Source organism: Sturnira hondurensis, unplaced genomic scaffold (genome assembly GCF_014824575.4).
Source record: "Sturnira hondurensis isolate 20B ecotype Veracruz unplaced genomic scaffold, ASM1482457v3 Scaffold0007222, whole genome shotgun sequence".
Taxonomy (NCBI): Eukaryota; Metazoa; Chordata; class Mammalia; order Chiroptera; family Phyllostomidae; genus Sturnira; species Sturnira hondurensis.
In genome coordinates this window covers 2,986,579-3,005,629 of record NW_028079853.1, presented here as the reverse complement: position 1 = coordinate 3,005,629, position 19,051 = coordinate 2,986,579, and the positions used below count along the sequence as shown (strand labels likewise).

At 38.0% G+C, this 19,051-nt stretch overlaps 1 protein-coding gene and 1 non-coding gene across 3 annotated transcripts in view; both read left to right on the top strand.

Annotated features, from left to right (window-relative positions):
• Nucleotides 1-17,390, top strand: part of GTF2E1 (general transcription factor IIE subunit 1) — a 49,306-nt gene extending 31,916 nt beyond the window's left edge. For both annotated transcript variants that reach the window (XM_037051541.1, XM_037051542.1), the window contains exon 5: nucleotides 15,580-17,390. In XM_037051541.1, the coding sequence (XP_036907436.1) occupies nucleotides 15,580-16,004 (425 nt within the window). In that variant the 3' untranslated portion in view covers nucleotides 16,005-17,390. The remainder of the gene's footprint in view (nucleotides 1-15,579) is intronic.
• LOC118990781 (U6 spliceosomal RNA) lies at nucleotides 12,090-12,193 on the top strand. The gene has a single exon (XR_005067294.1). It is a non-coding gene; the product is annotated as a U6 spliceosomal RNA (small nuclear RNA).
• Nucleotides 17,391-19,051: the final 1,661 nt, after the last annotated feature.

Sequence of the window (19,051 nt, the reverse complement as noted above, 5' to 3'; positions counted from 1 at the left end):
GTCATTTTGAATTAATATTTTTGTATTCTTTGGATAAATATTCAGAATGGAGTAGCTGGATCATATGGTAGTTCTAGTCTTAATTTTTTGAGGACTCTCCATACTGTTCTCTGTAGTAGCTGCACCAATTTACATTTCTACCTACAGTGTACTGAATTCTCTTTTATCTACAGTCCTTCTGACACCCGTTATTTTTTTGTCTTTTTGGTAATAGCCATTCTAACAGGCATGAGGTGATGTCTCATTGTGGCTTTGATTTGCATTTCCCTAATTATTGGTGAAGTTGAACATATTTTTTTTCCCTGTTGGCCATCTGTATGTCTTTGGAAAAATGTTCAGTTCCTCTGCCCATTTTTTAATTCGATTTTTGTTCTTTTGTTGTTGAGCTATATGAATTCTTTGTATATTTTGCATATTAACCCTTTGTTGGATATATGATTTGCAAATATATTCTCCCATTTAGTAGGTTGCCTTTTCATTTTGATGATTTCCTTCATTGTGCAAAAGCTTTTTACTTTGATGTAGTCCCATTTGTTTTTGCTTTTGTTTCTGTTGCATTTGGAGTCAGAGCCATGAAAACATTGTTAAGACTGATGTAACGGAGCGTACTATTTTCTTCTTGAAAGTTTATGGTTTCAGGTATTATGTTTAAGCCTTTAACTCATTTTGAGTTAATTTTTGTGTGTGGCGTAAGATAGTGGTCTGATTTTTACTCACATGTGGCTATCTAGTTTTCCCAACACCATTGTTTGAAGAAACTGTTCTGTCTCCATTATATTTTTTTACTTCTTTGTCATAAATTAACTGTCCATATATGTATGTGTTTATTTCTGAGCTCTGGATTCTGTTTAATTGATCTGTGTATTTTTTTTGTCTGAATACTATATCATTTTGACTACTGTGGCTTTGTAGTGTAATTTGAAATCAGGAAGATACCTGATCCCTCCCTCCAAGTTTGTTTTTCTTTCTTGAGATTGCTTTGTATTTTGGGAATTTTTATGGTTCCATACAAATTTTGGAATTATTTGTCTTATTTCTGTGAAAAATGCCATCAAAAATTTGATAGGGATTGCATTGAACATGTAGATTGTTTTGAATAATATGGACATTTTAACAATATTAATTCTTCTAGTCCATAAATACAGAATGTCTTACCATTTATTTGCATCTTCTTTATATTATCAGTATCTTAACTTCTCAATGTATAGGCCTTTCACCTCCTTGGTTTAAATTTATTCCTCAGTATTTTATTCTTTTTGGTACAGTTGTAAATGGAATTATTTTCTTAATTTTCCTTCCTGATTGTTTATTATTAGTGTATAGAAATGTCACAGATTTCTGCACATTGATTTTGTATGCTGCAACTTTACTGAATTTATTCTAATGGGTTTTAGATGGAGTTAATAGATTTTTCTATATTCAGGATGGGAAATAGGTTTACAGTTGTTCATGTGAAAAAATAATACAATATGGGATAGGAAAATGGCGGCGGAGTAGGACGGAGCGACTCCAGTTCTCCTACTCCTGGGAGAAAATCCTGGTAGATCTACTGAAGAATGGCACAATCAATTCCCCAACCAACAATTCCCCAGCATTTATGAAAATAAGAGACCAGAGATAGTGATGAACCAGACAGCTACAGGTCGTTGGGGTCTCAGGGATGCAAATAAGGACCCTCAGCTGGTGCATAACGGCCCTGGAGCTGGGGCTGCCACAGTGGTCGGGGCCCAGGGGCTTCCACCTGCGCCCAGAGACGGACGTCTGCCACAGAGGACTCATTGGGACCTTGGCACCTGTGAGTAAAGACAAAAGCGGCAGCAGCAGGGCCGGCTGCCCTCAGGAGCCAGGCACCCCAGAGTAAAGTCAAAAGCAGCAGCAGTGGGGCCACCAGCCATTGGCCGGCACGTAAAGACCTCGGGGCTGCTGCTGCCGCAGCTTCCAGGGCCCAGAGGCTTCTGTCTACAGCCAGCGTCGGGGCATCTGTCACAGACGACTCATTGGGAGCCAAGCACCTGTGAGTAAAAACAAAAGTGGCAGCGGCAGGGCCGGCTGCCCTCAGCCAGCCCATAACACCTCGGAGCCGCCGCTGCTGCCGCATTAGGGGTATAGAGGCTTCTGTCTGCGGCCAGTGCCACAGAGGACTCATAGGGAGCCCAACACCCAGTGGAGCATTGGGCTGGCTGTGGGGTCCTTGGAAGAGCTGGCTCCCTCCCTCACCATCTAGGCAGGGCTGGGTGGCAGAGACCTGTCTGCCTAGGTGTGCAGGGAGGGTGGCAAGGACAAGGGGCCAGGTTCAGTTGCAATCTCTGTGGTCGCCAGGCCACAAACCTGCCAGCCCAGGAAATTTGAGAGGAGCATTGTCCTAACCAGTCAGGTTGGGGATTGGGCTGGGCTGGGAGGCACGCTTTCTGGAGAAGTTTTTACTGGAAAGTGGACTGAGGTGTTCTCCTGTGAAGGCAGCTTGACTTGCTTCTCACCCAGCCACAGGACTGGGAAGGACCAGTATCAGATCGCGTGGGACTCAGGCAGCCTATCAGGTGGGCGGGCGCCCGCACCCCAGTCTGGTAGCCTGGCTGGCGGGCGGGTGTGTGCCTGGGCCTACAACCCAGCCCACAGAGGGGTCCTGCTGAAAACAGAAAAACCGGATTGGACAGTTTGAAACCAACAAGGGAGAGGTTTTGGTGGGGGGGGAGGGTTAGCTTTTTTTTTTTAACTTTTTTTCAGTAATCGTATATTTTTTTAATTTTATTGTTGCTGTATCTTTCAGTACTCTGTTCCTCTCCTTTCTTTTTTCCTGGTTTAGTCCTTTTACCCCAAACTTACTGCTTTTTCCTCACTTCTCTTGCCCATTTTTTGTGTGTTTGTTTGTTGCTTTCTATACCACTGTAAATACTTCACAACATATCTCTCGGGTCTTAGCCCGCTTTACAGGTTCCTGAATTCTATTACTGTAGTGATTAACTCTACTTGCTCACAGGCTACACCTATTTACTATTCTTTACTCTTGCCTTAATCTCAAAATCTGACCAACCGCAACCTCACTGCTTTCTAGATACAACTCACAAGCCTTCCCTCCCCAACAAGAGACTTATCTTTGGTTTATCCTTTCTTAAAAGTGGCAAATTGGGTTGAAGATTACACTTAACACTATATAGAGCCTAAACATCTTCTATCTCTTCTCTACCAGCTGTGACTGTAAATATCATAAAGTACTCTCCTGCTGTCATAAACCATTTTGCCTCCCCCTCCAACTGATCACACACACAAAGAAAGGAGTAGGTTGAAGCAGAGAACATCAAGATACCTGCAGGAGACTGCACCACTGAATTGCACAGGTATTCTACCACAGAAGTTCACACCATAAACCTAGGGAGTCAGAACAGATCAATTTAAGAAGCTGAGGCTAACAAGAAGAGTGTCATAAGCAATGGGAAGACAAAGAAACAATGCCCAAATGAAAGAAAAGGTGGAAGTCTCAGAAATAATGTCAGATGAAAGAGAGGCAAGTCAGCTATCAGATATTGAATTCAAAGCACTAGTTATCAGGAAATTCAAGGAGCTCACAATGAGCTACCAGAAACTAGAGGGGAGCTACCAGAAACTAGAGGGGAGCTACAATGAGCTCTCCGCAAACTATATCAACATGGAAAAGGAAATAGAAACTATCAGCAAAGGCCAAGAGGAAACAAAGAATACAATTTCGGAACTGAAGAACACAGTAGAAAGAATGAAAAGCAGGATTGATGAGGCAAAAGATCGGATCAGCGAGTTGGAGGACACAGTAGAAAGAATCTCCCAGAAAGAGCAAGAAAGGGAAAAGAGGCTCAAAAAGAATGAAGGGGGGCTAAGAAATGCAGGATAATATGAAACGTAATAATACCCAAATAATAGGAATACCAGAAGGAGAAGAAGAACAAGGGATAGAAAACCTATTTGAAAGAGTAATGATGGAAAACTTCCCTAATGTGATGAGAGAAAAAGTTACATGAATCTAGGAATCACAGAGAGTCCCATTCAAGAGGAACCCAAAGAAGCCCACTTTAAGACACATCATCATTAAAATGGCAAAACTCCAAGACAAAGAGAGAATCCTAAAGGCAGCAAGGGAGAAAAAGGAAGTAATATACAAGGGAGCCCCAATAAGGTTAGCTACTGACTTCTCAATGGAAGCACTCCAAGCAAGAAGAGAATGGCAAGAAATATTTCAAGTAATGTCAACCAGAGGCCTACAACCAAGGCTACTTTACCCAGCAAGGCTCTCAATCAAGATAGAAGGCCAAATAAAGAGCTTTCAAGACAAAAGAAGTCTCAAAGAATATGCCTTCACCAAACCAGCTCTACAAGAAATACTAAAAGAACTGCTTTAAGGACAGGAAGGAAAAGAGAGAGACAGAGAGGAACTGTGGTACAAAAATGGCAATGAATAAGTACCTATCAAAAATAACCTTAAGTGTAAATGGATTAAATGCTCCAATCAAAAGACATAGAATAGCTGAATGGATAAGAAAGCATGACCTACACATATGCTGCCTACAGGAGACCTACCTCAGGACAAAAGACCATCACAGAATAAATGTGAAAGGCTGGAAACATATTTTCCAAGCAAATGATCAAGAAAAAAAGGCCGGGGTAGCAATTCTCATATCAGACAAAGTAGACTTCAAAAAAAAGGGCCATAAAGAGAGACCCAGAAGGTCACTTCATAATACTCAAGGGAAGAATCCACCAAGAAGACATTAACATCATAAATATATATGCACCCAACAGAGGAGCACCCAAATATATAAGAAAGATCCTAGAAGACTTCAACAAAGATATTGACAGCAACACAACTAACTATAGTAGGGGATTTTAACACCCCACTGTCAAAAATGGACAGATCTTCTAAACAAAATATCAATAAAGATATAGCTGCACTAATCAACACCCTAGATGAAATGGACTTCACTGATATATATAGACCCCTTCATCCCAAACAAGCTAAATACACATTCTATTCAAATGCACATGGAACATTTTCAAAGGTAGACCACATGATAGGACACAAAACGAGACTCAGCAAATTCAAGAAAATTGAAATCATACCAAGCATTTTCTCTGACCACAAGGGACTGAAATTAGAAACCAACCCCAAAGGAAAAAACCCAAAACACCCAAAATCATGGAGACTGAATGGTATGCTATTAAACAACGAATGGGTCAAGATAGAAATTAGGGAAGAAATAAAAAAGTTTCTGGAAACAAATGGAAATGGACTCACAACAACCCAAAACTTATGGGACACGGCCAAGGCAGTCCTGAGAGGGAAGTTCATAGCAATACAGGCTTACCTAAAGAAAATAGAAACATTTCAGACAAACAGCCTAACCCGACGCCTGCAAGAACTGGAAGAACAACAACAAAGACAGCCCAGAGCAGGTAGAAGGAGGGAAATAAGCAAGATCAGAGCAGAATTAAATGACATAGAGACTAAAAGCACAGTTCTAAGGATCAATAAATCCAAGAGTTGGTTTTTTTCAAAAGATAAATAGACAAGCTTTTAAGTAGGCTCATTAAGAAAAGAAGAGGACACAAACACAATAAGAAATGAAAGAGGAGAAATTACAACTGATACCACAGAAATAGAAGGGATTGTAAGAAATCACTATGAAGAACTGTATGCCAAGAAATTTGAAAACCTAAGTGAAATGGACAAATTTCTAGAAAAATATAATCTTCCAAAACTCAGTGAAGAAGAAGTAGAAAGCCTGAACAGACCAATAACAGCAGATGAAATTGAAGCAGTAATCAAAAAACTCCCATCACACAAAAGCCCCGGACCAGGAGAATGGTTTCACAGGAGAATTCTACAAAGCATTTAAGGAAGAGCTAACCCCTATTCTTCGCAGACTATTCCAAAAAATCCAAAATGATGGGAAACTCCCAAACTCTTTTTATGAAGCGAGCATCATCCTAATTCCAAAACCAGATAGAGACACAACAAAGAAATAAAACTTTAGGCCAATATCACTGATGAACATAGATGTTAAAATCCTCAACAAAATATTGGCAGATCCTATCCAACAATACATCAAAAAGATCATACACCACGACCAAGTGGGATTCATCCCAGGGATGCAATGATGGTTCAATATCCGCAAATCAGTAAATGTAATACACCACATAAACAAAAGCAAAGACAAAAACCACATGGTCATATCAATAGATGGGGAAAAAGCTTTTGATAAGGTACAATACCCGTTTATGATAAAGGTACTCAGCAAAGTGGGAATAGAGGGAGCATTCCTCAGTATAATAAAGGCCATATATGAAATACCTATAGCCAACATCATACTCAATGGGCAAAAACTAAAAGCTTTTCCACTAAGATCAGGAACAAGACAAGGTTGTCCACTTTTACCACTTGTCTTTAATATAGTATTGAAAGTTTTAGCCTCAGTGATTAGGCAAGAAAAGGAAATAAAAGGCATCCAAATCGGAAAGGAGAAAACACTACTGTCATTGTTTGCAGATGACATGATAGTGTACATGGAAAATCCTATAGACTCTACCCCAAAACTGCTTAAACTAATAAATGAATTTGGCTAACCAGTGGGTTACAAAGTCAATATCCAGAAATCAAAGGCATTTTTGTATACTAACAGTGAAACAGCAGAAGCAGAAATCAAGAAAAAAATCCCATTCGATATAGTAAAAACAGAAATAAAATATCTGGGAATAAATCTAACCAAGGAGGTGAAAGACCTATATGCAGAAAACTACACAACACTGAAGAAAGAAATCAAGGAAGACACAAACAAATGGAAACATATACCGTGTTCATGGATTGAAAGGATTATCATCAAAATGTCCATACTACCCAAAGCAATTTACAGATTCAATGCAATACCTATTAAAGTACCAATGGCATATTTTACAGACATAGAACAAACACTTCAAAAATTTATATGGAACCATAAAAGACCCTGAATAGTAGCTGCAATGTTAAGAAAGAAGAACAAAGTAGGAGGGATCACAATACCTGATATCAAACTGTATTACAAGGCCACTGTAATCAAAACAGCCTGGTACTGGCATAAAAACAGGCACATAGACCAATGGAACAGAATAGAGAACCCAGAAATAAACCCAACTCTCTACAGTCAATTAATATTCGACAAAGGGGGCAGTATCATAAAATGGGGTAAAGATAGCCTCTTCAACAAATGGTGTTGGGAGAACTGGACAGCTACATGCAAAAAAATGAAACTCGAGCACCAACTTACATCATACACCAAAATAAATTCAAGGTGGATAAAAGACTTAAATATAAGCCATGACACCATTAAAGTCCTAGAGGAGAACATTGGCAGGAAAATCTCAGATATTTCACGCAGCAACATTTTTACTGATATGTCCCCTAGAGCAAGGACTATAAAGGAAAGAATAAACAAATGGGATCTCATCAAAATAAAAAGCTTCTGCGCAGCTAAAGAAAACAGCATTAAAATAAAAAGACAACCAACTGTATGGGAAAACATATTTGCCAATGATACCTCAGACAAAGGTTTAATCTCCAAAATATACAAAGAACTCACACGACTTCACTCTAAGAAGACAACTAACCCAATTAAAAAATGGGGAAAGGACTTGAACAGACACTTCTGCAAGGAGGACATACAGAGGATCCAGAGACACATGAAAAGATGCTCAATATCGCTAGCTATCAGAGAGATGCAAATTAAAACCACAATGAGATACCACTTTACACCGGTGAGAATGGCTATCATAAACAAAGCAATAAACAACAAATGTTGGAGAGGTTGTGGGGAAAAGGGGACTCTGGTCCACTGTTGGTGGGATTGCAGACTGGTACAACCATTATGGAAAACAGTATGGAATTTTCTCAGAAAACTAAAATTGGACTTGCCTTTTGACCCAGCAATTCCACTGCTAGGATTGTATCCTAAGAACCCTAAAACACCAATCCCAAAGAACCTATGCACCCCAATGTTCATAGCAGCACAATTTACAATAGCCAAGAGTTGGAAGCAACCTAGGTGCCCGTCAGTAAATGAGTGGATCCAAAAACTATGGTACATATACACAATGGAATTTTATGAGGCAGAAAGAAAGAAGGAGCTCCTACCTTTTGCAACATCATGGATGGAACTGGAAAGTATGCTGAGTGAAATAAGCCAGGTGTTGTAGGACAAATACCATATGATCTCACCTTTTATAGGAAGCTAAACAACAAAACAAACAAGCAAGCAAAATATAACCAAAGACACTGAAATAGAGAACAGGCTGACAGTGACCAGAGTGGAGAGGGTAGGGAATTTCAGGGGAAATAGGGGAGGGATAGAGGAACATATATAAAAGATACATGGACAACAACTGAGAATGGTGGAAATGGGAAGGGGGGGAGCTTGGGGGGTGGGATGGGATGGGAGTAATAGACAGAAAACTGTACCTGATAAATAATTAAATAAAACAATTGGGAAAAATACAGTAATTAAAAATAATAATACAATAACAAACTCTTTGTTTCATGTGTTCACAATTGTAAACCTATTTTTGCCCTACCTGTATTATCATGTTATCTGCAGATAGTGAGACTTCTACTTCCTTTCTGATTTGGATGCCCTGTATTTTTTCTCTTGCCTAATTACTGTGGCTAGTACTTCTAATACTATGTTGAATGAAAGTAGTGAGAGTGGGGATCTCTGTCTGTTTCCTTTTGTTTATGTGGAGTATCACATTGATTGACGTGCAGATGTTGAACCATCCTTACATCTCTGGAACAAATCCCACTTGATTATGGTGTGTGATCCTTTATATGTATAGTTCATTCGGTTTGGTAATATTTTGTTGAAGATTTTTGCATCTATGTGGATTAAAGATATTGGTCTGTAAATGGTTTTTTTTGTGGTGTTTTTGTCTAATTTTGGTATCAGTGTAATTCTGATTTCATTCAATGAGTTTGGAAGCATTCCCTCCTCTTCATTTTTTTGAAGGAGTTTGAGAAGGACAGGTATTAAATCTTCTGTGAATAATTGATAATTCACTAGTTATTCACCAGTGAATCTTGTACTTGGACTTTTGTTTGTTGGGCGTTTTAGAGTACTGATTCAATTTCCTTACTGGTAATCAGTCTACTCAAATTTTCTATTCATGAGTGAGTCTGGGAAGAATGTGTGTTTGTAGAAATTTCTTCTGGATTGTTCATTTTGTTGGTGTATAATTGTTCATATTATTCTCTTATGATCCTTTGTATTGTAGTATTAGTTGTGTAGTATTAGTTGTGACTTCTTCATTTCTGATTTTGTTTATTTGAACCTTTTTTGTTTTATTATTGGTTAATACAGCTAAAGATTTGTCAATTGTTTATCTTTTCAAAGAAGCAACTCTTAGTTTTATTGATCTTTCTAATTTCTTCTTGTTTCTATTTTACTTATTTTCACCCTGATCTTTATTTACTACTTCCTTATTACTTCTGCTAACTTTGGGCTGTGTTATTATTTTTCTCATTCTATTAGGTATAAACTTAGTTTGTTTGTTTTGAATTTTTCTTATTTCTTAAAGTACGCCTTTTTGCTATGAAATTGCTTCTCAAAACTGTTTTTGCTACATCTGTAGATCTTTGTATGTTGTATTTGTGTCTTCTTTTCTCTCTAGGTATTTTTTTTTGTTCTTGATTTTTTTGTGATAACCATTTGATTATTCAGTAGTGTGTTGTTTAATCTCCACATTTTTGTGGCTTTTTCTTTCTTTCTTTCTTTCTTTTTGTAACTGAGTTCTAGTTTTATACCATTGTGGTCAGAGAAAATACTTGATTTGATTTCAGTCTTCTTGATTTTATTGAGGCTTATTTTGTGGCCTAATGTGATGTTTTGGAGAATGTTCCAAGTACACTTGAGAAGGATGGTATTTTGCTACTTTTGGATAGAGTGTTCTGTATATAGTTATTAAATCCATCTGATCTAATGTGTCATTTAAGGTCGATGTTTCCTTATGGATTTTCTGTCTGGATGATCTATTCACTGGCGTAAGTAGAGTGTTAAAGTCCCCTATTGTTACTGTATTGCTATTAATTTCTCCTTTTGGTCTGTTAACATTTGCTTTGTATATTTTGTTGCTCCTGTGCTAGGTGCATATAAATTTATAAACATTGTATCTTTTTGCTATATTGACCCCTTCATCATTATGTAGTGTACCCTTCTTTGTCTTTTATCACATTCTTTGTTTTAAAGTGTGTTTTTCTGAAATGTATATAGCTACCCTAGCTTTCTTTTCCTTTCTATTTCCATGGAATATCTTTTAAAAATTTTTTATAAGAGTTTGAGTCAAACAGAATATGCCGGAAAGCAAGATCTCAACGAACAGTAATATACTTTCTACATGGAATATGTTTGACCATCCCTTCACTTTCAGTATCTGTGTGTCCTTATTTCTGAAGTGCCATGGTGGAGGGTAGGGCTATCAGATACAGGCCTGGCTAAAACATGTATCAGTTGCTGCCTGAGGGTAGGTGGGGCTCTCATGAAGGCCTGCCTAACTGTGCTAACACGTTAGAAAGAGAGTTCCAAAATGGTGCCTCCCGGTGCCAACATTTGCAAGGTAGTAGGAAACTACAGAAATGGTACCTACCGGTGTCTCCATTCCCAAGGAAATTTACAAGTTTTTCTTTTCCTCTGGCAGATGTTTTACGGTTAGTAAGTAGGTTTCCTTCCTGTGGGGTCTAGATACTTTTCGAACTGGTAGTTTTGCACTGTTCCCAGGGCAAGTGAGTTTGCACACAAGTCCTTTAAGTGCAGGTTCTCTGTTCCCCACAGTTCTGTGGATTTCCTGGATGTACTCCCCATTGGTTTTCAAATCTGTGTTTTGTGCAGGATCAGGGGGTCTCTCCCAAATGTGGATATCTGCTCCTAGGTGTTTTTCTGTTTTTGTTTGTTCGTTTTTTGTTTTTGCAAGACCTTGTCTCTGCCTCCCACCCATCATTTTTTTAAAATCCTTACCCGATGATACGGTTTTATTGATGACAGAGAGGGAGGGAGAGGGAGGAACATGAACGTGAGCAAGGAACATTGATTGGTTGCCTCCTGTTTGCACCCCAACTGGGAATTGAACCCACAACCTAGGTATGCGCCCTGGCTGAGATCAAACTCATAACCTTTTGTTATACAGGACGACTCTTACCAACTGAGCCACCACACCCAGGGCCTGGGCTACCCCCTTATCCATCTTGATGCTGTCCTTTTATTCTTCATTGTAGAGGCTTTATTCACCTAATTTCCAGGTCTTTGTCAGAGGATATTTTCCAGATGTAGTTGTAGACTTGTGTCCATGGGAGGAAGTGTAGTCAGGATCTCCTATACTGCCATCTTGAACTGCTCCTAAATCTCCATTTGTAGATTTAAGAAATAGCCATCTCTCTTAATTTTTTCTGGACAAGTGCTATTGTGTTCAAGGTGGCCAAATTCATCTCTTTTTTCTCTTGTGGCCCTAATTTATATGCACTTCTATTTTTCTGAATTGGGAGCAATAACTATATGCTAGCCCAAGATTTTCATGTTGTGTCATAAATACCAAGAAGTTTGTGCTGTCTAAAATTCCTAGTAGGGCACCACCTGAGTAAAGGATCAAGGATACTCACCTTCGTGAAGATTGATGCGAATTTGTACTAGAAGATTTTAGAAATCTCTGTGAGCACTAAAGGTTTAAGAATTACATAATAAGGGGGACTGGATGAAAGAAGGCGAAGGGATTAAGAACAAATTGGTAGTTACAAAAGAGTCATGGGGATGTAAAGTACAGCACAGGAAATAGAGCAGCCAAAGAACATACACGCATGACCCATGGACATGGACAACAGTGAGGGGATTGCCTGAGGGAGTGGAGGTGGGTCAAGGGAGAAAAAGTGAGGACAGCTGTGTGGCATGAACAATAAAGTACAATTAAAAATAATATAAAAGTAATAAAAAAGAATTGCATAATAATCATAAGTCTGAAAACTGTAAGATTTTACTTTTTAAATTTTAGTTTTAAGTTACAGGATTGAAAGATTTTGGGGGAAGAGGATTTAGAAGTACATGGAAAATGGGAGGTTAGTGCTTGCTTCGGCAGCACATGTACTAAAATTGGAATGATACGGAGATTAGCAGGGCCCCTGTGCAAGGATGACATGTAAATTCATGAAGCATTCCATATTTTTAAAAAAGAACATGGAAAGTTAAGACTATGAACAAAGTTTACTCAGGAACTGGGAAGCAGAGATGAAATGGGCTGTGTACCTCTGGTTGGAGTTTCGCAGCGTTCGCATCTGCGTGCCTCTATGTATCGTTATCAACATGTCAGCTGAGTATGGTTCTTCAGTAGTAAAGAGTTATCAGTAACTGAAAACCACTTTATTTTTTGGCCTTTCTTCTAATCTCTTTTCCCTTCACAATTAGCCTTTCTTTACTGTGGATGCTAAGAGTTGTAAAAGTAGTGTGGAATTGAGTAGTTATAATAAAATCACGTGTTACCTCTTTGGTGTTTTTATTCTGATCAGAAAAAGAAGTTTGTTTTTGGCAACCATACTTCACAAACTTCCTCCTTCCCACTGATTAGGTTGGCTATGATGCACAGCTATTTTGATTCAGTTGTTCTAGATTATATAGTAATTAAGCTGTCAGCTGTTTAATGGGCTTGTTTTCTCCACCCTGGCTTTTTGTCTATTCTTGAAACAACCAAACCTTCTTTTCTTTGAACTTAGAAGCAAAATTGAATAAAACTATTGTTAGCCAGTATTAAGATGACCTTAAATAAGACATCTAGCCTACCCAATTAAATTTTGTGAATATTACTTTCTGTATAAAATAAGATAATAAGCTGTCATATCTAAATTTGTCTTTGTTTAGTTTTATGATAATATAATAGGCTCTATCCAGTGAATGTATGAATTGAGTTTTACAAGTCTTATTTGTCTACCCTTAATTTTCTTAAGATGTCAAGTCATTTTAATGTCTTTTAGAATTTTATAGACTTTAACCATGTCCTTATCACTATACAGAAAGTTCTCATTTCTTTTGATTCTACTCTCCTTACAGATAAGTCCTCTTCCCCCAGTTACCCCCACCTATAGTTTTGTTTAATTTTAGTCACCTTTTTCTGGACAGTCTCCAATCATAATGTATGCTGCTTGAGACCTACTGATCAGAAGAATACATGTTGTTCATACATGGATTCACATCAAATGATTTGAATTTTATTTCCAGTATCCTTCTGGTTTTTATCTGAAAATTTGTTTTGCTTTGGTTTTGGAAGTGTTTTAAGAATAACAGCTTTAGAAACATATGCAGGGTTTTTTTGAAAAACTTCTTCTGCCCTGTGTCTGACAGCTTGGACCGCATCTTCCAGTATGTCTGAGGTTACTTTAACTAGAGGCAGATTTTCCCACCCTTGTCAGTGTGGAACTAGATCTGCCACTTTTCCATCGTATATATAGGACCCTTGACAGAAGTCTTCTAGATAATAATTTTATTTGGTTCACAAAGATAAATTGCTCTCCCCCTCATTTTATATTTTATTCGAAGAAGCAGTGATTGCCTTAGAGACTCATATATATATATATATATATTTCTTGTCTTTTTTTTCTTTTTAGTTCCTGCATTGGTAATAAGGGCTCTGGGAAGAGGTTCAGTCTTTGGTAGTGTTTTAGAGTCGTTAGGTTAGATTTCGGTTCTCAGTTTTACATCTATGTTGTTAAAAGCCTGTTTCGTCTGACCTAAAATTTTAACTTTGCAGTTCCTGTTTCCCATTCTCTTATCTGTCCAATATTTCATCTCAGGAGTTACACACTTTTTTTGAATGTCCAGGGTTGCAGCTGATTCATTCTGATATGTTAATGAGAAGATGCTTTAATTTCACCTGTAGCCAGGCTTGGTGATTTCTGAGCCTTCTCTTGACGGTGATGATGATAGATTGATAACACGATTCTAAGGGCCAGGCCTATTCTGAGCACTTCACAGAGATTCACTAAATCTCACAGCAGTCCAGTGAGATGGGTACTTTTTCCCCTTTTGTACTTGAGAAAATTGAAGCAGAAAGAAATGAAGTAACTTGGCCAAAATCACACAGCTAAAAAGTGTTGAGTCAGAATTTGAATCAATGAGCCAGTTCCACATAACACTTTTAATCCTGTTATATATTTTAAATGGCAGTATGTTTGCTGTTATTTTCTGACTATAGAATGCAAATGTTTCTCTAATTTTGTCATCATCAATATATCAGGCAAGATGTGTATAAAAAATGATAGATAGGAGGTATGTGGTGAGAGAAGCTTCATTCGTGATACCAGATTCATTTTTATAAAGCGTTCAAAGTGTGCTTAGTTTGTTTGCTCCAGGAGACTAAAACTGCTATATATCCACTCATTCATCAAATATTTATTCAGTGACTAACAAGTGATAGGCACTATTTTAGGTGCTTTGGATATATCACTGAATAAAAAAAGATAAGTTTTTGTTGTGGAGAACCTTCATGCTGGGAAAGGGTACCAAAGACAATAGACATAAGTTATTTATTATGTTAGAAAGTCATGATCTCACCTATAAGTGGAACCTAATCAACAAAACAAACAAGCAAGCAAAGTAGAACCAGAGACATGGAAATTAAGAACAAACTGATAGTAACCAGAGGGGAGGTGGGAGGGGATAATGAGGGGAAAGGAAGGAAAGGTTTTCAGGAACAACTATAAAGGACTCATGGACAAAACCAAAGAGGGGTAGGATCAAGTGTGGGAAGTGGGGATGGCTGGGGTCAGGGAGAATGGTGGAGGGAAAATGGAGACAACTGTACTTGAACAACAATAAAAAAAGTTTTAAAAAAAGAAAATCAGTGCTATGAGGGAAAATAGAGTACTGGGAATAAAGAAGTAAATTAAAAGAAGGTGAAAGATTTGTAAGACTTGAGGCAGATAGATGTAAGTATCCCAAGTAGAGAAAACAGGCAGTGCAAAGGCCCTGAGGTGGGACTGTGTGCAGTGTGTACAGGAATGCCATGGAAGCCACTGAGGGTAGAGCAGAATGAGCAAGAGGAAGGAAAAGACGTGTTGGTGGGAGAGAGGGGTCTCACATAGTGGAGGACCTTATATGCCTTTGGCTTTTATCCTGGGCAAAATGAGGAGCCATATTTTGATTTCCTATTATGCAGCTACCATATGTGGTCTTTCCATAGATATTATTTTATATGCTCTTCTCCAGAGCCCTAGGAGGTCGATGCTTGAATCACCACATTTTATAGAAACAAGTACTGAAATTTCGAGGCTAAATATCTTGACTAAGGTGGCATGGCTTACATATGAAAGAATCAGTATTTAATTCTAGGAGATATTCTTAAAACCCATGTGCTTAACCATTATGCTGTTTTAAGTTCCAGTTTTTGATAACCATTTTGAATATATTATGGACAGCATCTCTGAAAATAGAGTTAATGAAGTCTTATCAGTGTTATTTTATATTATGGTATATTTAAATATAATGTATTAAATATTTTTTTATTATAGGAGAATATCTCTTATATTTAGAGGATATTGATTTTCTGGATTTTTCCTCCCAGGTGGCATAGATATAGATGCATTTCAAGATCGTGAGGAAGGCCGTACAGGGCTGGATGACAATGAGGAGGTTATGCGAGCACTGCTCATTCACGAGAAGAAGACCCCCTCTGCCACCGCGGGCTCGGTGGGGGCTGCTGCTCCTGTGACCACTGCCAATGGCAGTGACTCAGAGAGTGAGACCAGTGAGTCAGATGATGACTCTCCCCCTCGTTCAGCAGCCGTGGCTGTGCATCGTCGAGAAGAGGATGAGGAGGACGATGAATTTGAGGAGGTGGCAGATGACCCTATTGTCATGGTGGCTGGTCGTCCATTCTCCTACAGTGAAGTGAGCCAGCGGCCAGAGCTGGTGGCACAGATGACACCAGAGGAGAAGGAAGCATACATAGCAATGGGACAGCGCATGTTCGAGGACCTGTTTGAATGAGCTGTCTCTACCCTTTCCTGCTTCCTGTAATGTTCATTTCAGAAAGAAATTTCTTACCTTTGAAGAAAAGTATTTAAGTGGCTTTGTGCCCTTCTTGACGTAAAGTGACTGTTAATCTTGCGCAAAAAACAATGGGAGATAAAGATTGATTTTTATGACAGAAACTTTCCCAAAAGATGGGTTGGCTACAAGTATTCCCTTCCCCGGTATTGCTATAGTATTAGTATTTTACTGTATTTTTTTAATTGAATCATTTTCCTTTTTTTCTTAAGACATATCCTTCCTCCTTGTGAAATAAGTGAGGGGAGTCTGTAAGGTAGATTCTTCCTTCCTGGCTGCCTGCAGAAGCCCACTATGATGGGCTTGCAGTGATTCACTGATCACATTTTTTGAATCTATCCTGAGCAAGCATTCTGAATGGTTCCGAATAAAAAGCAGTTTGCCAACAGTAAATCATTTGATGAGGGAAAAGCAATCTTAAAACATCATATATAGCCTCACAATTGAGGATGGTGTCAATAAGTAAGGGGAAGCGGGAATGTGTGCCAAAGAGGGATGGGTATGCCTAAATCTCATGATTAATATCTAAACCAAAATTTGTGTGTTTAGAACTGACCTGACTGGTAGATTCTGTTGTTTTGCTTATTGCCTCTTGATTTGTACATTAGATGATATAAACAAAAGGTGTGCTTGGTAAATGCTTATGAAGAAATTAGGAAAAAACGTGGATATAGGACGATGAGTCCATATAAAGTGTTGAAAAACAAAGAGCATTTGAAATAGTACCTTTTAGAATTGCTGAGTTTGTGCTGATTTGGAAATCCTTTATAGAAAGCTGTGACTGGTTCCTTTCTTTTTTCCTTCTTCTACAGTGCTATAAATTGTTTCATGAGGGCATTTCAGCAGAAATCAGCATATAACAACTGATTACTGCCCTCTTTTTCTCACTCAACACCATGGGACGCCATCTTTGCCTCTCTCTTGATTGGTGTCAGACAGTGGTGTTTAGAGTAAATCCGGTATATTGTTGAGCATTGTATCCTCAACAAACAGTTTATTTTCAGTTCTGATATATAATATATTATTCCCTAAAGCAGAACTTTAAAAATAAGGAACTTTCATACAAGGATCTATAGCAATTGTATATTTTGTAATATTTCCCCTTGCATTGTAATTTTTAAGTATTTATCATTTTATAGTACATGTGTGAATTAAGATAGATTTTAGAGTTATCTGAGCCTTGTATGAAGTGATGTTTCATTTACCTGGGTTGTATTAATGACTGCGTATTGACAAACTATTTTATACTGATTGAAATTTATTAATTTCCGACTCTGTAACATCTTGGAGCATAGTTAAAACGAATACTCATCCCATTAAAAAAGAGTTTCAGACTTTTTTCTCTTATTAGTCATATTTTAAATAACAGATGCAGTTGTATGTGGTCTAAACTTTTTTCTGGCAATAGTTGACTTAACAATGACTTCCATGTATATACCTTGTACACATGGGCTGTTCAGCTCTTCAACATTGTTTCTTTAAACTTTTATAGTTCTAGAATGAAGTTCATTTAAATAAAATAGGAACCAGATGATAAGTATTAAAACAGTTGCAGGTTGACTGTCAGCTCTTTAAATAAATAAATATTTCTCACTATTTTTTCTTGGATGTGACTTGCATGAGTTCTATTTCATAAAGTTACTGTTCTGTTTTTCTTTCCCGTTATCTCCTGGCTTGTTAAAGAATCATCTAGACTAGTTACGTACTTCTTTCATCTCCATCTTGCAGTCTAGGTTTTTGCCCCATTCCTACGATGAAGTAGCTTTCTCCAGTCCTAATTGTCCAACCTTTATTCTTCATTTTCTTTGGCGGCTCTTCATTATTTGGTGCTGTCAACTCATTCTTTCTCCTTGAAACACTTTCATTTGGTACCCTCGCCATGACACTAACTGGTTCTCTTTACCTCTTTGGCTATTCCTGCTCAGTCTTTAGGCTTTCTTTTTTCTTCTGCCGTATGTATCCGCACAGCTCAAGGCCTAGCTCTTTTTTCCTTTCTTTCTGTGTGTGTATGGGTGTGAGGTTTGTGTAATGGAAAAACATCAGAAGTGAAGACAGAGGTATGAATAAATATTCGTAGCAGCAGTGTTTCAAATAGAATAGATTCATAGGTATACTAAGTAGGCATTAATCAGGAATTCAGTTATTTTCCCATAGAGCCATTTAGAAGACTGTATTGATAGGAAAAGATAACCATAATTTATTAAGAGGGATTCTGTTTTTCTACCTGTGTATATGTTTGTGTATGTGTGTAAAGAAAAAAAGTAGTCAATATACGTGTTTAGACGCTAACTTTTTACATATGTTGACTCATTCTTTATAAACTGAGGTAGATATATGTATACAAAGATATAGGATTACAGTGGTCTTAAAATGTGCTGTAATGGAAAAGATATTTCCGTTTTGAAGAATACTCAAGTAGACATTTAAAGAAGTTCATGTAGAAGCTACCTGCCAGAATTAAAGAAAAAGAGTGACAAAGAGCAAGCCTTTTATATTAATGTTAATGCTAGGATTTTAAGGTATGCCTTTTTTTAAAATCCTGGATTTATCATTTCCTTAGATACACATCTCTGAGTTTATTATCAAAATTAGTAGGAAAGTACTAATATATAAAACTTTGTGCACTACAGCACATTTCAGTAACATATCTAGTGACTCAATAGAGTTTGACCGTACTTTACCCAACAGGTTTATGTCTGTTGAGTGGCACAGTAATCTAATGAAAAAAGCCAGTCAATGACAGAATGGCCAGAAATGGGAGCCCTGCTAATTGACAGCCTCTGAATCTCTCAGAAGGGCAGACTCACACCCCAGGTTGGTCAGTACACGTGGTCACAGTGTCTGCCAACCTCGGGATGCCTGGAGTTGTACCACCCACAGCCTATATATGGCCAGCACTCCTCTCTGAGTGAGATGGGCTGTGTTAGTGTAACCCCAGTGTCCTTTAAGATTCAGATAGAACAGTTTTACCCTGACATCATGGGATA